Here is a 21488-nt window from a genome sequence, read left to right as displayed (position 1 = left end):
ATGTTTTTCCTGGAAAGCTGTGCCGCCAGATGCAGCCCTTTACAAGGCCAAGTGCACGCTTCAGTCAGGGATGCAGGATGGAAGAAGGTCATGGGTGGGATGGAGGAATGCCATTGGAGGTGGGATGGAGACATGAGTTGCTGCTCTTTGCTTTCCAGGTCTTTTCTTCCAGCTCTTTTTTGGGATATGATTTAGGCTGGCTTGGAGGGGGTGTCCCATTCCCTGGTGTGTGGGAGAATGGGGAGGGTGCAGAATACTGGAGTGGTTTTTGAACCTTGAGGATTATCCAGTTCCACTCCCCTGCCATGGGCAGGGACACCTCCCATTAGCTCAGGTTGTTCCAAGTCGGCTTCAGGGCTGGAAGCCTCTCCCGAGCTCTGGAAGCTCGATGCTTCCAAACGCGGCCTCTCAGCTCCCTCTAGAGCCAGAGGGAAGGAAAAAAACTTCCAGAAGTTGCTCCACCTGCTCCTGAAATTGTGAGCTGGAGGGTCCTGTCCTTTCCCAGGCAGAGAGGGAGATGCTGGGGCGATGCCAGAATCCTGGACCTAAAAATTCCTGCTCCACCAAGAAATTCCTACCCTGCACACATCAGACATCCAGGAAACATGGGCGGTCCTCCAGGTCGGCATGGGGTATTCCAATGCTCCTGGAGAAAAGCACATGGTTGTTTTCGGGGAGGAGGGAGGGATGGAGGCAGGAAGGGGCCTCTGAATCCCTCGGGATCCCCTCACCATCCGTGGTGGCTCCATTCCCAGCACAAGCTCCCATTTCCCATCATAAACAACAGCATCTCCTTTCTCTCTGGCTCCCAACATAGATGGCCAGGGATCCCTGAATCCCTCCTGTGTGTCCTCACTGAGACAAATCCACAGGGATGGAGGAGGGACAATTCCCAAAAATAGCAATAAAGGAGGTTCCTTTATAATGGGGTTTACAAAGTTTCCTGTCTCAATCTGAGTTTTTCCTGGGATGTGGGCAGGGTTAGGTTATGGGCATCTCGTTAGGTACCCAGCTAATTGCAAGAGTGATTCCCAAGCAAAGCATCCACAATTTGGGATGGAAAGGACTCGCTCAATGCTGGTAAAGGGGGTCCTGAAGCATCCTGAGGGAAAAAGCATCCAAAGACCTTCCTAAGGCCACAGAGCCTGGGGAGGGGTTCCCTGTCCCTCCCTCTTCCCGTGCAGGATTTTGGGAGCCTCCATTGGCAAAGCTGCCTCGTTGAGCAAGAGGGGCCTGACGAGCATTCCATGAGTGAGCTTCCTGCAGGGAGCAAAGGGCAGCAGGAGCGTGTCCCTGCCCGACCGGCACCTCCCGGGGATTTCGGACAGCAAAGGGACTGCAGAGAGGAGGAAGAGGAAGAGGAAGGCACCTGGGGATTCCTTCAGCTTCCTGGATCCTTCCCAGGCCATGGCAGCCACCACGGTGACTGATGCTGGCAGCGTGAGGATCATCACGGAGGTGATCCCAGCCACGGATCCCCGGGCGGCCCAGCTGGCCTCAGGCTCCCAGGCACCTGCCAGGACGTCATTCCAAACCCAAGTCTTCCGGAGGGCTCATCCCAAGGTGTTGGGGGTGAGACATGGCCTGCCAGGGGTCCAGCAGGGATTGTGGATCCGCAGGAATTGGCCTGCTGGAGGTTCTCCCTGGCTGGGCGGAGGGGATGTAGGAACAGGTGCCTCTCCCAGTCTGTTCCCGGCACTGTGACGTGGGATTGGGGTGGGATGAGTCTCATGGCAATGGGATCGGGATCCCTCTCCCTCATCCTTCCCCAGACCATCCACATCTTCGCCGGAATCATCCACATCTGCTTCGGGATCATCCTGACAGTGTCAGAGCACAGGAACCCTTCCCTCCCTGTGGCCAGCGGGATCCTCTTCTGGCTGGGGATCCTGGTAAGCTGGGGGACGAGGACATGGGAATCTCAGGGAATCCTGGTGGACTGGGGACAATATCCCGAGGTCACCAGCTGTCCACTGACCCCCTCTCCCCTCATTCTGGGGTGTTTGTGCATCCCTGAACCCCAATCCCCAGCTGGAGGGACACCAGGAAGGGGGATAGGGGATTGCTGCTGACACCAATTCCTCCTGTTTTCCAAGTAGCTCCTGGTCTCGGGCTCTTTGCTGGTGGAAAGTGAAAGGAGAGACAGCCCTGTGCTGGTAAGATCCAGGCTGGGAGGGACAACGTGTCCCCCCATTCCTTACATCCCTTCCAGCAGTTGCCAGGACCCCTGAACAGCCTGGATTCATCCCACAGGATCCACAGGCCAGTCTTCCCCTTGGGAAGAGCCCTCTTCTCCCACATGGAGCACAGGATGGGGGTCTGGGTCACTGTGGGATGAGGGGGATCAAAGGTCCAGAAGACCCTCAAGGCTTTGGAATCACAGTGGGATGAGGGGGACAAAAGTGGGCGGCTTCTCCAGGAGATCTTTGATCCCAGTTGAATAATCCAAGTGGGAAGCAGCCCTTCTCGGGATCTATGTCACCAGGTGCTTCCTGCAGGTCAAGACCTGCTGTGTGGTCAATGTGGGAGTTGTCCTGAGCACGCTGGTGGCCACCGGGATCCATGGCACGGCCATCACCCGGAATATTCCCGACTGCGAGAGCTCCGGGCCCTTCCATATCCGCCCGGAATGGTGCCTCAGCATGGAGAGCAAGGTAAGGACACCGGGATTGCACTGGGGACTGAATTCTCCGGGTGGGATGCTCAAGGATTCAGGTCGTGCTCGGGTGGTGGATCCCGGGATCTTCCCGTTCTCCCCTTCCTTGCAGCTGCTGAGCAACGTGCTGGATTCCACCTTGGTGATTCTCGACCTCTTGGAATTCTGCGTGGCCGTGGCGGTTCTGGCGTTTGGATACGACACAGTCCGGCAGCACACATACACCCAGCTGGTGAGGGAGGCGGGGATCCACGGGAATCCCTGGACATCCCTGGAATGCTGATCCACCCCTTCCTTCCTGCGAAGAGCCGCCCCGATCCGGGCGTTCCTGGGTGGCTCCCAGAGATTTCCCTGGATTTCCCTGGTTTTGTTTTCCCAGGCGCTGTAGCCACAGCCAAGCTCCGCACGTGGTTCCGCATCCCGGGGGGACCCCGGTATCGGAGCGCGCTGGGATGCCCTCGGCGTGTTCGGACCCAATAAAGGCCTCTCCCCCAGCCCAGCCCGCGCGTGTCTCCGGGGGTTACTCGGGGTGAGGGCTGGAGGGTCGAGGGGCTCGCCCCGGGTGTGTTTCAGGGAGTTCGGGAGGTCCCGGTACCGGCGGTCACTGTGCTGGGCGGTGCTGCCCGGCACAAAGATGGCGGCCGTACCCGACACAAAGATGGCGGCTGCAGCTGTGCAGCAAAGGGCATTGCCCGGCACAAAGATGGCGGCCAGGGAGGCGCTCTGGCTTCGCGTTTCCGCGGGGAGCGCAGTTCCGACGTCATCCGCCTGCGACAGCTCGGGGCCGCGTGGATCATGGAGGGGGGCAACGGGGCGACCCCGGGACCGGGAGCGACCCCCGAGGGGCCCAGCGGGGCCGCCTCGGCTCGGCGGCGGCGGCGGAAAGGCGGCAAAAAGCCGCAGGAGGCGGTGGCAGCCATCCCGCGGGGCAAGCCCAAGTCGGGACGGGTGTGGAAGGATCCCGGGAAGAAGAGGTGGGAAGGGAGGCGGGAATGGAGGGGGCAGCTCTTGGAGGGGCTCTGGGCTCCAGAAGGGGTGTTCGGGGGTCATGAGGCTGGGGGAATTTTGAAAGGACTTTTTGGAGAGGCTCTCTGGGGCTTGTAAGGGCGTTCCGGAGGTATTCATAGGCTTTCGGAAGGATGCAGCGGTGACAGGGTGTCTTGGAGGGGATGCCGAGGAGCTGAGTATGCCGCCGGATGCCCCGAGGTTGGCGAAGTTTCATGGAATTCTGGAGAGGAGCTGGAGTGGCCCCGGCTGCATCCCGGGGTTTTTGGGGAGCCGACACCGTCCCGTGTGCCCACACAGGTTCTCCCACATGATCCAGGACAAGGCGCTGCGTAGCTCCTGGGCACGGAAAATGAAGGAGAGGCAGGAGAAGAAGCTGGTCCAGGATCTGGCGCGGCAGCTGGAGGAAGCGAAGCAGAGGGAGAAAGAGGTAACAGGGCGGGGGAGCTGGAGAATTCCCATCTTTTCCAAGCTCAATGCCATGTCTCTGTCCTCTTCCCGGGTGTCAGAGCTGTGGCAGAGCCCAGGAAAAGGGCAGCTGGGATGGAGAATTCCCTGTGCTGGTGCCAAATCCAGTTGCTGGCAGTCACGTGCTCCAAGTCATTGACTCGGAATAAACTCCCTGGGTCAATTCCAGCCTCGCCCAGGGTGGAAAAGCTGCTGACATGGCAGATTTCACACTTGGGTGGGCACACTGGCACTGGTAGGGGTTTAATCCTGGAGGAAGGGATCTGCAGGGAAGGTTTTGGTGCTGCTCCCACAGGAAAAGAAGCGGCGGCGGGAGGAAAACCTGAAGCGGCGCCTGGAAAATGAGCGGAAAGCTGAGATTGTCCAAGTGGTGAGTCCCCTCTGTCAGCTGGGAACAGCACTGGGAACACCCCAGCACCCCGTGGAACAGCCTCTAATTTGCTCCAGTTCCTCTGCCTGTCTCCATCTTCGAAGGATACTGGGAGATTCCCAGCAAAGCTGGGCATGCTGGAAGTGTGTCTTTTGTGTTCTCCCAACATTGGGAACACCAGAACTGAAGCCTAAAGGAGCAAGGAAAATGTGGCACTGCTGGGGATCCATGTGGGAAAATCATGGCTTTTCCATCAGGAGCTCGGGGTGGGTGTGGTGAAGGCCTCACCTGTGAGGGTGAGGATGGGGTTAGTTTTGGGATAAATCCCCTGCTACATCCTGAATCCCTGGTGGTGGGAGGCTGGGAGCAATCCATGCCCATCCTGCCTCATTCCCACACTCTGCACCATTCCTGGAAATGCTCCAGGGCAGGGCTTGGAGCAACCTGCACTAATGGAAGGTGCCCATGGCCGGGGTGGAACCGGATCATCCCTAAGGTCCCTTCCAACCCAAACCATTCCAGGATCCTATGATTCCATGAAATCCCCTCTCCCTGTTTACCAGATCCGGAACCCCCTGAAGCTGAAGAGGGCCAAGAAGAAGCAGCTGAGGCGGGTGGAAAAGCGGGACACGCTGGCCCGGCTCCAGAAGACGCCCGTGAGGCGCAGCACAGCCACGGAATGAGGCGGGAATCGGGACACTGCTGTGCCCAAGCCATGATTCCCACAGATCCTGCTCCTTTCTGGGGGTTTTTTGTTCAGCTTGCCAGGCAGGAATCGCTGCCAGGACTCTCAGTGTTGGACAAAGAACAGGACAGAGCTGAGGGGGTGTATTCCACAGGAACCAGCTGCTGGATCCCCCAGTTCCTGTGGGATCAGGATGTGGCCTGTGCTGGAGGCTGGAACAGAACTTTGCTTTCTCTAATTTGCCTTTTCCTTATAAAAAATTAATAGGAACTAAGACAGACTCGCCTCCAGTGGCTGTGGGGACTGAGGGCTCCAGCTGGGACCTTCCCTAAGGCATTCCTAGGATTGCAGTGTGCCGTGGCCCCTCATTCCCTTTCTCCAAAGAGGGAATTTCTGTTGGGAATGAGCCCTGGAACTTGTCAGCAAGGAAGGGAGAGTCAGTGTCACTCACCATCCTGTTGGGGGCAACACTGGGAATTTGGCAGGGACTGAGAACTGGAAATCCACGTGGATTTCTTAACATTCCTGTTTTTTCTTGGTCCGTGAACACCCCTTTCTGCATTCCTGGGGAAGAATATGGCCGTGAGCTGGGATGGAGGGGATGGAGGGACAAAGGGGTGCATTGGGATAAAATGGGACTGCAGGAATTAGTCTGAAGCTCTGGGATGGGAATGCAGAGCTCTGGAGCTTCATCCTGGGGTGGCAATTTTGGGGGATGTCCCATGCATGTCCAAGATGAGGGGGGTGCCACAGGGAAAGCGGAGCCTGGCAGGAATTTCAGGGTGTGGCCGGTGCCAGCCTGGCCCGAGGTCATGGGTCAGGAGGGCTCTGCTCTCGCCATTCCCGGGTTAATGATTTCCAAGGAATCTTTTTGAGCCTCTCCTGCAGAGCGCACTGCTCAGGCTTTACCCTGTGGGGTAAGAGAAGGAGAAGCTCTCCATTTCCTGGTGGGACGGATGTGGGAGAGCCGCGTGTCTCCTCCCAGCGCTGCACTGGGGCGGGCATCCCTGTTCCAGCCTGCAGAGCTGCACGGAGAGGGAGCGGGGTGCACACAGCGTTGGGGTGCACACAGCACTGGGGGCTCAGCCCCTGGATCCCCACCCTGCTGTGGCCCCGGGGTGGGGAGCAGGATAAGGAGGGGGGGCGGTGCGGGCTGGGAGACACATGGAAAAGGGGGGTCCCGGCTGCCGGGTGGGTTTTGGAGCGGGGGTTTGGGGTTAGAGGGCGGAAGGTGGTGAGGAAGGAGGGGATGGAGAAAAGGGAAGGAGGGAAGGAGTGGGTGGGGACAGGGAAGAGAGGATTGGGATCACGGAAAGAAGGGACCAGGAAGGGAGGGGACAAGAGCCAGGGAAGAAGGCGAGGACAGTGACAGGGATGGGGACATGGGAAGGAGGGATAGGGACAGGGAATGAGGGATGCCAGCAGAACTATCTCGACCACAAACCCCATGCTGGAGGTCCCCCGTGAGGATCCCTGGGGACAGACCCCTGCCCCCAGCCCCCTCCTGGGCGTGGCAATCCCTGTGGAACACTCAGGGTGATTCCCATTCCCAGGTGCACCATGGTGGAGGTGACAGTGACACCGCAGTCCTCGCTGGCTGACCGGCCGGTGCAAATCCGGGTGCGGGGACTGTCCCCATCCCAGCTCATCACCCTCCGGGCATGGCTGAAGGACGAGCAGGGCGAGTGCTTCCAATCCCGCGCCTTTTTCCGCGCTGACGGAGCGGGAGAGGTGGATCCTGGGCTCCACGCTGCCCTGGGGGGCAGCTACTCTGGGGTCTGGCCCATGGGGCTCTTGTGGTTCCTGCAGCCCGACACCCTTTTCCGACGGCTGGTCAAGCGGGATGTGGCCGGCAGCCCCTTCCGCGTGCGGCTGGAAGTGTTTGACGGGCTGTGCCTGGACATGGATCCCCGGGAGCAGCCGCTGGCATCCTGCGAGGCCGAGCGCTGGTACGTGGGCCCCGGAGTGCAGCGGGTGCCCATCCGCGAGGGAAGGGTCCGTGGAGCCCTGTTCCTGCCTCCTGGTGAGCACTGGGCAACGGGGAATTCTGGGATGTTGAATTCTGGGGCTTGCGGGATGCCCGTTCTTGGGAGCTCTGTGGTGCCCAAGCGTGGGACCCCTGGGATACCAGCCAGTATTCCCTTGGGAGCCCGGGACACTGATGCTGAACCTTGGGATCCTGGGGATGTCAAGTGTCAGAACCCCTGGGAAACAAAACTGGGACTCATGGGATGCTAAACCATAGGATTCCTGAGTTGTCCAGCCTTGGGACCCCTGAGAAAACAAACCTCAGGACCCCCAGGATACTAGAACTTGCACCCCTGGGATGCCCAACCATGGATGCAGGAAGGCACTGCTGGCTCCCCATCCCTGACATTCTCCTGGTCCTCCTGCAGGTCCGGGCCCGTTCCCTGGGGTCATTGACCTGTTTGGGGGTGCGGGGGGACTGATTGAGTTCCGGGCGGCGCTCTTGGCCAGCCGGGGCTTTGCCGTGCTGGCCCTCGCCTTCTTCGCCTACGACGACCTGCCCCGAGTCCTGGCCCAGCTGGACCTGGAATATTTTGAGGAAGCGGCAGAGCTGCTCCTTCGCCATCCCAAGGTGAGTCCTGGAGTGTGGAGAAGGCACCTGTGAGCCAGGATGTGCCAGGGATTGGAGGGAACCTGGTGAGCGGGATGTCCAGGTGACCACGGGTAATGTCCCAGGAATATGAGATGTCCTGGCGACTGGAGGTATCCCATGAGGACACCCTCGTCCTGGCACCCAGGGGTGTCCCAGTAAATGTATTATCCCTGTGTATTATCCCAACTGGCTCCATTTCCTCTTGTTTCAGGTCCGAGGCCCAGGCCTGGGCGTGGTGGGCGTCTCCAAAGGTGCGGAGGTGGCCTTGTCCATGGCCACCTTCCTTCCACAGGTGGTGGCCACAGTGTGGATCAACGGCACGGCCTTCCTGTATGGAAACCCGCTGGTCTACAAGGAGCTCCGCATCCCTCCCATTCCCTACTACACCGAGCGCATCCAGCTGACCGAGATGGGAGCCATAAACAACTCCGCCATCTTCGCCGACCCCCGGGATCCCGCCTACCGCGCCTCGGCCATCCCGGTGGAGAAGATCCGGGGGAAGGTGCTGTTTGTGGTGGGGGAGGCTGACCGGAATTTCAACAGCAAGCTGTTTGCCGAGCTGGCCCTGGCGCGGATGCCGCCGGAGAGCGGCCGGATCCTGTCCTATCCCGGCGCCGGGCACCTGATTGAGCCCCCTGGATCCCCTCTGTGCAGCAACTCCAGCATCCGCGGCACTCCCAGGCCGGTGGCGTGGGGGGGAGAGCCCCAGCCCCACGCCCGGGCCCAGGAACATTCCTGGCAGGAGATCCTGCAGTTCTTGGAGCTGCATCTGGGGTCGGTTGCCACCATGAAGCTGTGAGGGATGGGGAAGAAGGGATTGGGGGTCACCAGGATTGTCACTGCAGGGAATAAAGTGTGACTGGCAGCTCCTGCCTGTGCTTCTGTGTGGGACAAAGGTTGGACATGGATTTAGGAGATGTATTTGGGAGATACATCAGATAAGTATATAGGATATGTGGGATACGTGTGCGTCCAGATATATATTGGATATATATCAGATTGGACATACATATGGGATATATATTGGATACATATGGAACATATATAGGATACAGAACAGACAGCTCAGACATATATAGCACATATATAAAACCTGTATTAGACATAGATGTGTATATATAAATAGGGCATATATGGGGTCCACATAGAACATATATTGGCCATTATCAAGCCCAGCTGTGTCTCTGGGGACATAGTGCTCTCTCTGGAGCTTCCCGGGCAGATTTGAGGGAATCACATCCAGCCTCCAGCTCCTTGCCCTCCTGCCGGGATCCCTGTGCCCGAGAGCTGGCGTGACCCTGTTCCCACACCCAGGGCATGGGACAGGGAGTGGCTGTGACCAGCGTTCCGGGAAGGGTGGGAGGGGTGATGCAGTTTAATCCGCAGTAAAGATAAATCCCAGAAGGGAAACCTGGGGAAAAGGAGGCGGAGGGAATGCACTTGGAGGACTTTGGATGCCCTGTGGCACTACCAGCAGGGCACAGCCAGGGTGCAGCAGGGATTTGGGTTAACTGGCTGAGTCAGATGCCACTGGGACCATGCCACTGTGTCCCCTGGTCACATGGGTGTTCCAGGAGTGACGTGTCCAGATGTTACCACTGTCACCACTGCCACCACTGTCCCCACTGGCTCTGGGGAGCTGGGCACACATCAGCCTTCTCCTTTCCCGCTGGGTAACTTGATCCAGCTGGGCATCCTGCCTGACACAGTTCCATTCCCTGTTCACTGGGACTGTCTCCAAGCACGGGATAAGCTTGGTTTGTCCTTGGTCACCGTGACATGGCCACAGGAGGTGACCACAGGGCCAGGGCACCGAGGTCACCGGCGGCACGGGAGCGAGGAGCCCTGGGCAGAGCTCATCCCACGGGATCAGCTGATCCTGATCCCCCCCCGCATCCCATCTGGATATAAATCCACGGCGCAGAGCCCTGTGCTCCATCCGTGTCACCGCCATGGGACGGAGCTGCTCCTTCCTCCTGCTCCTCTTCCTCCTGTCCCCGTGGCCCAGAGCCACCGTGGCACTCCTGCAGTACCGCCAGGAGTGCGGAGAGTTGGGAATGCAGCTCCTGGTCCTCCCGCCCCACGGCCGCTCTGTCCGCTTCAAGGTTCTGGGTGAGTGGGGGGAATCCCTGGATCCCCTTGGGGTGCTGGATTTCCCTGGGATTCACCCCAAACCCGCAGTGTTCCATGGTGGTGCTATCCCAGTGAGATGAGCCCAATGGCTTGGATGAGCCGTTTCTGCTGCCCAGGGGGTTTCCATGCACCGGGATGTGTCACTTCCCTGTGTCCATGGTGTCCCTCCAGACGAGTTTGGCTCCCGCTTTGATGTGGCCAACTGCTCCATCTGTCTCCACTGGCTGAATTCCAGAGAGGACGGCTCCATCATCTTCTCCTCTGGCTACAAGGGCTGCCACGTCCTGTTCAAGGTGACGCTCCTGTCCCCCCTGCAGTCCCCTCCGGCAGGACCAGGGTGACTGTCCCTCATGTCCCCTCGCAGGAGAACCGCTACATCCTGCGGGTGCAGCTGGAGGAGCTGCTGTCCAGCGGGATCCCTGTCACCTCCTACGAGGTCAACATGACCTGCCCCAAGCCAGACAGCTCTGAGATGCTCCCAGATGGAAAGCAGGAGCAGGCTCGGGACACAGGAGTCCTGTTCTCCCACACCGGCCTGCACCAGCATTCTGAGTCCTCCTTCAGCCTCACGGGATCCCACTACACATCCCAAGATCTCGTGGAGCAGGTTCACACCGTGGGACATTACGAGCCCAGCTTGGTGCTTCCTGGGATCCAGCACCATTCCAGTCCGGCTCATTCGGGGCCTCTGTCCCAGCCTAGTGGGGCTCATCCTGTCGCCCAATTCCAGGGAAGCTTCATCCAGCCGGGAGTGCAGCCACTCCAGTCTGGGGGACAGAGCCAGCCAGGGATGCTTCGCCCAGTGCTTGTATCCCAAAACCATCCTAATTTTGTACATCCCGGGGGTCAGACCCAGCCAGGGCACCTGCGTCCAGGATCTGTATCCCAAAACCAGCCTGGGATGATGCATCCTGGGGGACAAAACCAGCCAGGGATTCGCCCAGGGTCTGTATCCCAAAATCAGCCTGGGATTCACCCAGGTTTTGTATCCCAAAACCATCCTGGAGGACAAAACCAGCCAGGGGTTCGCCCAGGATCTATATCCCAAAACCAGCCGGGGATGATGTATTCTGGGGGACAAAACCAGCCAGGGATTCGCCCAGGGTCTGTATCCCAAAACCATCCTGGAGGACAAAATCAGCCAGGGATTCGCCCAGGGTCTGCATCCCAAAACCAGCCTGGGATGATGCATCCTGGGGGACAAAACCAGCCAGGGTTTCGCCCAGGGTCTGTATCCCAAAACCAGCCAGGGATTCACCCAGGTTTTGTATCCCAAAACCATCCTGGAGGACAAAACCAGCCAGGGGTTCGCCCAGGATCTATATCCCAAAACCAGCCGGGGATGATGTATTCTGGGGGACAAAACCAGCCAGGGATTCGCCCAGGGTCTGTATCCCAAAACCATCCTGGAGGACAAAACCAGCCAGGGATTCGTCCAGGGTCTGTATCCCAAAACCAGCCAGGGATGATGCATCTTGGGGGACAAAATCAACCAGGCATTCGCCCAGGGTCTGTATCACAAAATCATCCTGTGGGACAAAATCCACCAGGGATTCGCCCAGGATCTGTATCCCAAAACCAGCCTGGGATGATGTATTCTGGGGGACAAAACCAACCAGGGATTCGCCCAGGGTCTGTAGCACAAAATCATCCTGGGGGACAAAACCAGCCAGGGATTCGCCCTGGGCTTGTACCCCAAAACCAGCCTGGCTCAAGCTCCACTGGTGCCCAGACTTCCACAGGATTCCTGCGCCCAGGAGCTCAGCCCCCAAACCAGGTGGGAATATATCGCCCCAGTGATTACTCCAACTCTCAGATTGGGCTCCATGGCAACACTGGGCCGCTCCATTCTGGCCATCCCGGCCCGGCTTTGGTGCACCCGGGACTCTCATCCTGGCCGGGTTACATCAGGCCTGGATTCCAGCCCCAGCCAGGCCTGGGACGCCCAGAGCTGCAGCCCCAGCCTGGATTGCTCCGTCCTGGGAGCCTGCTGGAATCCACAGCACTCTTCTACCCTTCGGCAGGGGCAGGTAAATTGGGAAGATGGGATGGATGGATGCTGCGACAAAGGGAAACGGCCTCAAGGTGCTTTTCCAACCCACATTCCGTGACGTGTCCCCTCTGCCTCCCCCAGGAATGCAGCTGACACGGGAGCAGTGCCAGGTGCCGGTGGGCCGGATGCCGTGCCTGGCTCCACAGGGACGGGATGGATGCCTGCAGGCGGGATGCTGCTACGACGACATGGACCGTACCACACCCTGCTATTATGGGAATACCGGTAGGACACCCACAGGCACATCCCAAAATCCCTCCCTGGCGCCGAGAGAGGGGACTCAGGTGATGGAGCCTCTCCATGGTATTGCAGCCACCGTGCAGTGCCTGCTGGAGGGATACTTTGTCCTGGTGGTCCCCCGGGGAATGGTGGCCGCGCCGTACAACCCGGACAGCGTGCGGCTGGCCAGCAGCCAGGCGGGATGTGAGCCCCTCCGCACATCCGAGGCCTTCGTCATGTTCCGCTTCCCGGTCACCCACTGCGGAACCACAGTCCAGGTAGGGTGGGAAAACCCTGGAGAGCCCCCAGGTGGGCATGCTGGGCTCACTTCAGGATAGAAGCGCCCCCAGGATGCTCCAAGTCCCTCCAAAACTTCAGGGTAAAGAACTCATCCACACACTGCCTCAAATCCTGATCCATGTATCCCCCCAGGATGTTTCCCATTCCAGTGTCCCCTACACAGGTGATCGAGGACAGGCTGATCTATGAGAACCAGCTCATCTCCACCATTGATGTCCAGGGATCCCCTCGTGGCTCCATCACTCGGGACAGCGTCTACATGTAAGGGAAGAGGGTGGGAAAATCCAGGCAAAGAGCCTGGATTCCCCCTTGGATCAAACCAACCCTCACTCCTGCCACGTCCCTGGTGGGTCCCCACAACTGAGGGGGCTGATGGAGGTTTTGGGAGTCTCCCACCTTTCTCTCCCTCTTTTCCCCAGTCTCCATGCTCGGTGCATCTACAACTCCAGCGACCTCCTTCCCTTGGGAGTGGAGGTGGCCGCGCCCCCCACGGCCGCCGCCCTGGCCATGCCGGGCCCGCTGGGGCTCCAGCTGCGGATTGCCACCGGTGGGTGCTCCCTATCCTGCTCCCTATCCCGCTCCCCATCCCACTCAACCCTTCCCAACGTTCCACAGACGAATCCTACAGCTCCTACCACCCCGTGGGTGACTTCCCCCTGGTGAGGGTGCTCCGGGACCCCATTTACGTGGAAGTCCGGCTGCTCCAGAAGACGGATCCCAATTTGGTGCTGGTGCTGCACCACTGCTGGGCCTCCCCTGGCTCCCACCCCACATCCCAGCCCCAGTGGCCCATCCTGGTGGAGGGGTGAGTGGAAAAGGATGGGAAAATGAAGTGGGGGGAGGGGTCACTGTGCTAACACAGTGTCCTTGTTTCCCACCCAGGTGTCCCTTCCAAGGGGACAACTACAGGACTCGGCTGATTCCAGTGGGTCCGGCCTCTCCGGAGCTGCCATTCCCAAGCCACTACCAACGCTTTGTCATCTCCACCTTCACCTTTGTGGAGCCCCCTGGAATGGCTGTGCTGGAGGGGGAGGTGAAGGGGATCCCCCTGAATACCTGTTGGGAATCCCTCATCCCAACACCCCCAAACCCACCCCAGCACTGACCCTGCTTCTGGCTGCCCACAGTCTCTTCCTGTTGGGAAGCTCACACTGCTTTTGGGGAGTTCCTCAAGGCTTGGGGATGCTTTTTGGGGGGTCCCTTCAGGATCCCTTTTTGGGGATCTCCAGATGACACTGGCATTCCTGCGGCTCCCAGGTGTACATCTCCTGCAGTGCTTCTGTGTGCCACCTGGCCCAGCCGGAGCCCTGCCGGCCCTCCTGCCAGCTGGCAGTGCCCTCACGTGAGTCTGGGAGCCTCCAGGGATTTGGGGAGACCTCTACAGGTGCCCCTCTTCCCAAGCCAACCTGCTGTTCCCCACAGGAGTGCGGAGGTCTCTAGGGGATAGGAAAACAGGTGACAGCATGGTGACAGTAACATCCCAGGGATGCATCGTCTTTCCTGAGGTTCCCAAGAGAGGAGGAACTCAGCAAAGAGGCTAAGGGGTGAGTGCCTTCTGCTCCCTAAAAACCCCTTAATTCCAAACACCCCTTCATTCCTCTGCGTTATCTTCTCCCCCTTTTCCTCCTCACAGCTCCAGCCTTTACCTGGGCGCCGTTGGATGTCTCTGGGAAAGCTGGAAAAATAAAACTAGTGCAGAGCACAGCTCTAAGGGTGGTTTGTCCTTGGGAGGGGAGGAGAGAGGGCTCCTCACCCCCATTCCCAAACTGGCACCAGCCACAGCCCTCCCAATCCCACCCTGCTACACTCCAGACCTTCACAGGAGCCTTCTCCAGCTGGGATGACAGGGAATAATTCTTTATTTCCACATTGAAACTAAGTAACTGCTTACAAAACTGCACAGTCCTCCCTTCCCTCCCTCCTTCCACAGATCCCAGCATCAAACTTCCACCAGAACCAGGACTGGGGTTTTTTTGTCAAACCAGTTACAAGCACAAAACAATCTAAAGGAGGAAAACACACGGAATTGGGAAAAAAACTAAACAATAAATTCATGGAGCACAGGGAAGGCAATATCTGACTTCCCTTGTGCCAACAGCTACAACAGGGGAGTTTGATAATCCCACCTGGATATTCCCACCCACCTCCCACCCTGAATCCCAAAAAATCCCAGCCCCACTTCCAGGGCTACAGGCTGTAGAACTTGAGGCTCCGATCCATGCCTGTGGAAGCGATGAACTTGGCATGGTGGCCAAAGGCCACTCCTGTGGTCAGACCACTGTGCTCTGGGGACGGAAAACAACCCATGGTCACAACTTCCAGTGGATTTGTCCCATTCGCACCCCAGCCACTTCCATGATTCCCACAGTCCCTCACCTGTGAAGTGGAGGATCTCCGTCCACTGCTTGCAGATGTAGATCTGGACATCGGTCCCACCCAGCGCCAGATAGGTCCCGCTCTGGTCGAAAATCAGGGATTTCACCTGCGGAGAAGAATCACAACAAGGGATTGAAAAAGCTCCAAGTGGTTTCTTTGGGATACCACAACCTCTGGAGCAGAGGGACCATGGGGGAAAAGGGACATCACACACCTCAAAGTTGTTATCCAGCTGCAATGTCTTGAAGTTCTTGAGCTTCCTCAAATCCCAGAGCTTGACTGAGGAGTCGTCGGCAGCCGTGGCCAGGTAGTATCCGTTCTCAGAAAAGGCAATGCTGGTGATGGGGCCAGAGTGTCCCGGGAAGTTGGCCACGTTGGTGCGTTCCTGGGGACAAGGAGGTCAGAGGGAATCACAGCACTGGGATGTGGCACTGCTCCCAACAGACCTGCACGGTCACGGTGTCACCAACGCCTGCTCTGGAGCTGGAATCTTGAGATTTTTTGAGAAACTTCCAAAAACATTCCACAAAGTGACGCTCCTTGGACTGATCCCCAAACCAAGCTCAGGTCCCCCCAAATCCCTGCTCCTTCACATTCCCATCAGCCCTTACCTTCAGATCCCAGATCTTGATTTGGGAATCCATTGTTCCCGTCCCAAAAATGAGCCCGTCTGGGTGGAACTGGGCACAAGTGAGAGCTGAGGAGACAGCAGGGGAATCAGATGCTTGGGAAGATTCCCAAGAGGGTTGGGAAGATCTGGAAGTTTGGGAAGGCTCAAGAGGGTTGGGGAGATATGGGGAGCTGGGCATATTCAGAGAGTGGAAAGACTCAAGAAGGCTGATGGGATCGGAAGGGTTGGGAAGACTCAGGAAGGTTGGGAAGGCTACCAAGACTCCTCCAGAGGAGTTCCCATGAACTCCAGGAGCCAAGGGCTGCCCAGAATGGGGATAATAACTCCAAGGCTTACCACAGCCAGAGCTCTCATCCGTCACCTTGGTGAGGACACGGCCCGTCTGGATATCTGAGAAAGCCCAGTACTGGGAGAGAGACGGAGAGTGTTGGATATGGAAGGGATGGGAAGCAAAGGTGGGATCTGTGGGATCACAGAGCAAGGATTCACCTGGTCATCCGAGGAGCTGAGCAGGTAATCACCCGTGGCGTGGAGGCTGAGCCCGGTCACGGAGCCCTCGTGGGCACGGACCACCTGCACGCAGGAGGCGTTGGGAACGGACCAGATCCGGATCGTGGCGTCGGGAGAAGCCGAGAACACCAACTCCTACACGAGGACAAACCAGAAGGTTCACACAGGAAAAATTCACTTCTCCAAGCGCTCCCAGCAGGAGATTCCACCAGAGGAGGGTCCTGAAAACCAGATTTGAGGCATTCTGGAAAGGAGGAAAGAGCCAGACGCACCTGGGATGGGTGGAAGACGACGCTGGTGACTTTCTTGGTGTGGCCCTTGAGCGTGGCCAGGATCTGCTCCGAGCTCTTGTCGAACACAATGACGTTTTTGTCGGCTCCACCTGGAAAACCACTGGGATGGGACTGTGGGGCCAACCAACTCCAAATCCACCTGCTTTATGTTTCTTGCTCCCCTTCAAATTCCCAGAGAAAGAAACCCACTCCCAGGTGGGAAATCCCCAGGAAAGCTTCCTTACCAGTGAGGATCTTGTTGGTGTCGGAAGGACACAGATCCAAGGCAAGAATTCCTGGGATGCTGGCGCTGTGCAGCCCCTGTATGAGGGAGGAAAACCCCAAATTAATGCCTCAGGCAGCAAAACACTCCCAAATGGAATCAAGAAGTGGTTCCCAGCTCCATGTGGGAGTTTCCCAATCCCTCCCCATCCTGGTACTTACCACATGTGAGGCAACCTGCCGGTACTTGCTGAGCTCCTCTGGCTTCACCAGCTCCTCTGGGACTGTCTTGCCCCTCTGGAAAAACAGGGATAAACATCAGCCTTTGTTAGAGCAAGGCATGTCCTAGCTCCCTCAAAATCCTTGGATAAGGCCACTCACCTTCTTACGCTCCGTGGTCAGCACCGTCGCCTTGTCTTGGAGCTGGAAAACAAGAGGAGGGTGGGTACAGACTGGGAATTCTGCAATGGGAAGAAGGAGAGGGCAACACATGGAATACTGCCCTTACCTTCTGGATGATCTCTGGGGTCATTCCCGCCAGCTCTCCCAGATCCATGGCCTCGCCAGCGCCCTGTGTGACACATGCAGAGGGGGAATTTGGGCGCAATGAGTGGGAAAAGGGTTGGGAATGAGCAGGAAAAGGGCTGGGATGGGGAGCAGGGACTCACAGCCACGTTGGGCTGTGCTGATGGCACCGCCTGGGGCACGATGAGCCCAGCCTGAGGCTTCAGAGTGGCCAGAGCTGCAAAAAACACAAGTTGTAAGGAAAACAGGCATAAAGCACTTCCCAGCGCCCCTTCCCAAGAACACTGCCAGTCTGTGTCACCTTCTCTGGCGGCTGTGACCTCCTTGGTGAGGCGGGCGATGACCCTGCAGGCAGCATCGTGCTGGTACAGGGCGTGGGACAGCTCCTGGCGCGTGGTCTGCAGCTGCTGCCGCAGCGTGAAGCTGTGCAGCATGACAGCATCCTGCCGGGAATGCCAGGGTCAGCCGGGAATGGCAGGGTCCCAGCCCCAGCCAGGGAATGGCGGGGTCCCAGCCCCAGCCAGGGAATGGCAGGGTCCCAGCCCCAGCCAGGGAATGGCAGGGTCCCAGCCCTGGCACTCACCCACTCGTCCTGCAGGGCTTTCAGGATGGCCGGGATGCTGGTGGCCGAGGGGGGCTTGGGGCGGATCGGGTGGGCGACTGCAAGAAAAATGGGCACATCATCCACATCCTCGATAACGCTATGGATCCCTGAATTCCCACCCCTTGCCTTTCCCGTTTCACCATCCCTGCTTAGCCCTCTCTTTCTCAGCCTCCACAGCTGAGTTTGGCATCTCACCCCCAGCCCAGCAAACCCCTTGGCTACCGTCATTCCCGACCCTGGAGCCGCTTTTCTCGGGTTTCCACGCCCGTTCCCGATCCCGGCACCTTTGATGTCGATGAGCTGCTCCTCGGACAGGGGCTGGTTGTTGACAGGGTCGGTGCCGTTCTCTGCGATGTATTTCTCGATCAGCCGCCGCTCGTACACGTGGTTGGACACCGGCGACACACACGGGTGCTCCGGGACCTCGTTGGAAACTGCGGGGGAAAGGGAAGGATGGGATGGGACGGGAACGGGGCTTCGGGAACCCTCTGCCCGGTGATCCCCAGGTGACCCTGGCTGTCCCTGCCCCGCAGCCCGGGATCCTCCATTCGGTAAGGTTTCCCCCCCTCCCTCTCCTGCGGCCGCTCTCTCTCCGCACTCACTGGAGCAAATGAGCGCCATGGCGGAGGCCGGGAGGTCGCGGCGCTCCGGTTACGGCCCCGCTGCTCTTCTGAGGTTGTTTCCGGTTCTCCTTTCCGGTCCGGGGTCCCGGTTCCGGTTCCGGTTGGCGCGCGCGGCCCCCGCGCCGCTCCCGAGCGCTCACGCGGGCGCCGCCGCCACCGGAACCGGAAGCGCTCCCGGCATCCCCCGCGCTCCCCCCGCCGGCGGGAACGGCGCTTCCCGGCTTGCACCGCGCGCCGCCGCCCGCCTCCAGGTGTTGCCATGGTGACCCTGCTCCCGGCATGCACCGCGGCCAACCCGGGGACTACAGCTCCCGGCGTGCCCCGCGGCGGAGCCGAGGGAAGCCCCGGTGAGGGGGGGTCGGGGGGGACCCCGGGGTGGGGGGTGGAATTCGGGGAAAATTGGGGGAAATTCGGGGAAAATCGGGGGGAAAGGGAGGGAAAATGGGCGGGGGAGGAATCCAGGGGGGGCTCCAGGGGGGGATAGGCGGGGTGAGGGAGCCGCGGTGGGGGTCCCTGGGGGGATCACGGGCGCACTGGGGGATCCTGAGGGGTGGGGGGGGGATAATGGGAAGTGTGTACAGAGGGGCCTGGCGGGGATCCTGGGGGGATCAGAGGGATCCTGGAGACCGCGGAGATTTGGGTGGGGTGCTCACAGAGAGATTTGGGGATCCAGTGGGGATTGGGAAGATCCAGGGAAGACTGGGGGGATTTTGGGGATCGTGAAAGGTGGAGGGCCTTGAGAGGGGAGCGGGAACAGGGGGGATCAGAGGTTTCAGGGGAATGTGGGGAATTGGGTGGGGCTGGTCGTACTGGGACTGGGAGATCCTGGGGGGATTGGGGAGGAGTGGGGAGCACGGGCGGTCTCAGGGGTGGCAGTGGTGGCTGTGTCCCATCCTGGAGCACCCTGCTCCCTCCTTTGGGAAGGGGTGCCCCCCCTTCCCAGCCAGGCCCGGTGCCCTTGGCTGTGTCCTGATGACGCTTATCTAACCCAAAAATAGCAGCAGCACCCAGGCCTGTGCCGAGGGGGGGCATGGAACTGGGCTGTGGGGCCTCCACCCTCCCCTCCTGCTTGGGGGAGCCCAAAACCAGCAAGTGGACCCCAAAACCAGCAGGGTTCCCCCCTCCCAGCACCCCCTCCCCTCCCTTTCCCCACAGATCCCAGGTTCCAGGATGGGGAGTGCCGTGGGGCACTGGGCCCTGCTGGCCCTGTTGCTGTGGATCCCGTTCCTCATGGGATCAGCAGGGGATGGAGCCAAGGATGGCCAGGAGGGATTCCGGGGACACGCCGCCGCCTCTGATGACCTGCTGCTCCGGATGGGAAGAACCACTTGGGACACCCTGGAAAGCTGGGTGGGACACCATTTCTTGCAGATGGTGGCTGAGGTGGGATCCTGATTCCCAAACCTTCCCTAGAGTTCCCTGTGCAGGGACATGGGAGTCCACGCCCTCTATTCCCACTCCCTTATCCATGTCCTTCCCCGCAGAGCCTCTCCACCACCCTCTGGATCGTTTCCTCTGGGATCTCAGCAGCCCTGACCACGCTCTGTGGGATCCTGGGGGATCTCCTGGCTGCTTCCAGCATCAGCGGTGAGTGGGATTCACCCCATGGGACGGCTCTGGCCCCCATTGCTGGTGCCACCGCCACTGCTGACTCCCAGATCCCATTCCCAGGCCACCGGCTGGTCCGAGCGGCAGCACTGGCTCCCACAGAAGTCCAGAGAGTGCTCCTGTGGGCAGTGGTCGCCCTGCTGGGATCCTGGGTGCTATCCCGGCTTCGACGGCTGCTGCTCCCTCTCCTCCACTGGGTGAAGCTTTTCCTTTTCCTTTGCGCCTTCCTGCACGTGGCCGCTTCCCAGGAGAGCCCCACGGTGCAGGCGGGGATGCTGCTGGGGCTGTGGGTGCTCTACGGCCTCCTGGGCAGCCTGGTGGCATCCCCAGATCCCAGTGCCCGGCTGGATGCGGCCGTGCGGAGCCTGGAGTGGAAGGTGGAGGAGCTGCGGCGGCGCCAGAAGTTTGGGGGGCCCCGGAACCGGGAGGATTGAGCCCCCCTAAAGCTTCTTCTAAGCTTGGCTCTGCTATCCCGAGCATCCCAAGCATGTGTCCCCCGCTCTGCTGAGCCTCCCGAGCCCCCTCCTCTGCTTTCCAGTTCTCCCAGGGGTCCTGGGGACCCCCCATTACTCTGGGAGCACCCCAAAATCGGGGGCTGTGCCTTGCCACACATGCTATAAGTGCCTTCACCCCAAAATCCCCCACGAGCCCCAAATTCCCTGCTTGCCGGGGATGTTGTCCCAGCTCAGCTGACTTGGGGTGCAGAGGGGATCCCATTCCCCATCCCGGGGGCTCTGCTTGTTTTGGGGTCCCCCCACTGTCAGGTTTTGGGTTTTAAGCTGCTTTTTAAACGGTTTTGATAACGTGGTTTGGAATAAAGATGGATTTATCCAGCCTGGCCTCAGTGCTTTCCCATGGGAAGGTGCTCAGCCTCAGAGCCAGTCCCCCAATCCATTCGGGGTGGGAAGGAAGGAGGAGGAAGAGGAGGGTAGTTCATCCATGCCAGGATCCCACTGCCCTCCAGCTGTTCCTGCTGTGCTTCCTACTCGCTCCATGCCCCTGGCCACAGATGTCCTTGTCTTTCCCATGTCTCCAGTATCCCCAGTGGAACAGGGAAAGATGGATGGCAGCTGGGGGTAGAATTCCTACCCCGCTGCCATGCTCCGGGGGTCTCCATGTGGCCTGGGGTGTCCAGTGCTGGGTGGCGATGGGAATGGGATGAGGCACAGGGACTGGGATGAGGAAGAGGTTGAGGAGCAGTGATGGGGATGGGGAGTGGGAGGGGGTGAGAATGGGAAGCAGGGGTGGTCGTGAGGAGTGGGGTGAGGATGAGGATGGGGAACAGGGCGGGGAATGGGGAGCAGGGCTGGGAATAGGCAGTGGAATGAGACGTGTCTCGGGCTGGGGAGCAGGAGCCGGAGCACCGGGCACGGCCGGGCTTTAGGACCCGGCGGGACGAGGCGGCGCCGGTGCCGGTCCCGCCCCGGCCCCATTGTCTGGACGCGGGGGCGGAGGGACGGGAGGCACCGGCGGAGCGACGGGAGGCACCGGCGGCACCGGCACCGGCGGCACCGGTGGACGGACCGAGCCCCCCGGCCATGGCCCTGGAGCCCCGGCTGGCGCTGCTGGCCGCCGCCCTGCTCTGCGCCCCGGGTAAGTGGGAACGGC

The 21488-nt window shown here is 59.6% G+C and overlaps 8 protein-coding genes across 17 annotated transcripts in view; 6 read left to right on the top strand and 2 right to left on the bottom strand.

The window, feature by feature from the left end:
- Window positions 1–1203: 1203 nt before the first annotated feature.
- LOC306803661 (membrane-spanning 4-domains subfamily A member 15-like) lies at window positions 1204–3168 on the top strand. 4 transcript variants are annotated; one of them, XM_079309357.1, is made up of 6 exons: window positions 1213–1572; window positions 1773–1892; window positions 2100–2156; window positions 2499–2654; window positions 2769–2888; window positions 3036–3168. In XM_079309357.1, exons 1-6 carry the CDS (start codon window positions 1408–1410, stop codon window positions 3042–3044), a joined length of 627 nt encoding a protein of 208 aa, XP_079165483.1. In that variant the 5' UTR covers window positions 1213–1407; the 3' UTR covers window positions 3045–3168. The 4 variants fall into 4 exon arrangements, with proteins under 4 accessions (XP_079165482.1, XP_079165484.1, XP_079165481.1 ...); XM_079309356.1 differs by lacking the exon at window positions 3036–3168 and having other exon boundaries at window positions 1204–1563; window positions 2769–3019; XM_079309355.1 differs by lacking the exon at window positions 3036–3168 and having other exon boundaries at window positions 1211–1572; window positions 2769–3007.
- Window positions 3149–5455, top strand: CCDC86 (coiled-coil domain containing 86). Its single transcript, XM_079309359.1, has 4 exons — window positions 3149–3630; window positions 3962–4091; window positions 4425–4499; window positions 5063–5455. Exons 1-4 carry the CDS (start codon window positions 3452–3454, stop codon window positions 5180–5182), a joined length of 504 nt encoding a protein of 167 aa, XP_079165485.1. The 5' UTR covers window positions 3149–3451; the 3' UTR covers window positions 5183–5455.
- A 515-nt stretch (window positions 5456–5970) lies between these two features.
- On the top strand, window positions 5971–8606 carry LOC306803604 (acyl-coenzyme A amino acid N-acyltransferase 2-like). Of its 5 annotated transcripts, none has more exons than XM_079309206.1 (4): window positions 5971–6101; window positions 6738–7207; window positions 7581–7783; window positions 8016–8606. In XM_079309206.1, the coding sequence occupies exons 2-4, from the start codon at window positions 6745–6747 to the stop codon at window positions 8601–8603; spliced, it is 1254 nt and encodes a 417-aa protein (XP_079165332.1). In that variant the 5' UTR covers window positions 5971–6101; window positions 6738–6744; the 3' UTR covers window positions 8604–8606. The 5 variants fall into 5 exon arrangements, with proteins under 5 accessions (XP_079165332.1, XP_079165331.1, XP_079165330.1 ...); XM_079309205.1 differs by lacking the exon at window positions 5971–6101 and adding an exon at window positions 6151–6246; XM_079309204.1 differs by lacking the exon at window positions 5971–6101 and adding an exon at window positions 6218–6302.
- A 1029-nt stretch (window positions 8607–9635) lies between these two features.
- Window positions 9636–14203, top strand: ZP1 (zona pellucida glycoprotein 1). The gene is made up of 12 exons (XM_079309996.1): window positions 9636–9916; window positions 10109–10230; window positions 10302–10922; window positions 11184–11967; window positions 12072–12215; window positions 12303–12487; window positions 12673–12770; window positions 12929–13056; window positions 13125–13314; window positions 13392–13542; window positions 13767–13851; window positions 13932–14203. Exons 1-12 carry the CDS (start codon window positions 9757–9759, stop codon window positions 14048–14050), a joined length of 2787 nt encoding a protein of 928 aa, XP_079166122.1. The 5' UTR covers window positions 9636–9756; the 3' UTR covers window positions 14051–14203.
- A 147-nt stretch (window positions 14204–14350) lies between these two features.
- On the bottom strand, window positions 14351–18387 carry PRPF19 (pre-mRNA processing factor 19). The gene is made up of 16 exons (XM_079309403.1): window positions 18252–18387; window positions 17934–18083; window positions 17629–17705; window positions 17347–17488; window positions 17189–17262; window positions 17029–17091; window positions 16902–16943; window positions 16743–16817; window positions 16544–16619; window positions 16299–16408; window positions 16006–16161; window positions 15853–15922; window positions 15497–15582; window positions 15100–15270; window positions 14886–14991; window positions 14351–14794 (listed from the first exon to the last, which is right to left on the bottom strand). The coding sequence occupies exons 1-16, from the start codon at window positions 18268–18270 to the stop codon at window positions 14697–14699; spliced, it is 1515 nt and encodes a 504-aa protein (XP_079165529.1). The 5' UTR covers window positions 18271–18387; the 3' UTR covers window positions 14351–14696.
- An 82-nt stretch (window positions 18388–18469) lies between these two features.
- TMEM109 (transmembrane protein 109) lies at window positions 18470–20713 on the top strand. 2 transcript variants are annotated; one of them, XM_079309412.1, is made up of 4 exons: window positions 18470–18619; window positions 19428–19655; window positions 19757–19859; window positions 19944–20713. In XM_079309412.1, the coding sequence occupies exons 2-4, from the start codon at window positions 19443–19445 to the stop codon at window positions 20312–20314; spliced, it is 687 nt and encodes a 228-aa protein (XP_079165538.1). In that variant the 5' UTR covers window positions 18470–18619; window positions 19428–19442; the 3' UTR covers window positions 20315–20713. The 2 variants fall into 2 exon arrangements, with proteins under 2 accessions (XP_079165538.1, XP_079165539.1); XM_079309413.1 differs by having other exon boundaries at window positions 18479–18609.
- The window catches only part of VPS37C (VPS37C subunit of ESCRT-I), a 23345-nt gene continuing 22566 nt past the window's right edge, over window positions 20710–21488 (bottom strand). The window contains exon 7 of the transcript XR_013774663.1: window positions 20710–20720. The gene's annotated coding sequence lies outside the window, so the exon portion shown is untranslated. The remainder of the gene's footprint in view (window positions 20721–21488) is intronic.
- The window catches only part of TMEM132A (transmembrane protein 132A), a 6284-nt gene continuing 5971 nt past the window's right edge, over window positions 21176–21488 (top strand). The window contains exon 1 of one of the 2 annotated variants that reach the window (XM_079309402.1): window positions 21176–21473. In XM_079309402.1, the coding sequence (XP_079165528.1) occupies window positions 21419–21473 (55 nt within the window). In that variant the 5' untranslated portion in view covers window positions 21176–21418. The remainder of the gene's footprint in view (window positions 21474–21488) is intronic. The other variant, XM_079309401.1, reaches the window with a different exon arrangement.

This window comes from Erithacus rubecula (assembly GCF_903797595.1).
Source record: "Erithacus rubecula genome assembly, chromosome: 6".
NCBI lineage: Eukaryota > Metazoa > Chordata > Aves > Passeriformes > Muscicapidae > Erithacus > Erithacus rubecula.
Note: the sequence above shows the minus strand (reverse complement) of the source record. Positions and strands in the feature narration are given on the sequence as shown.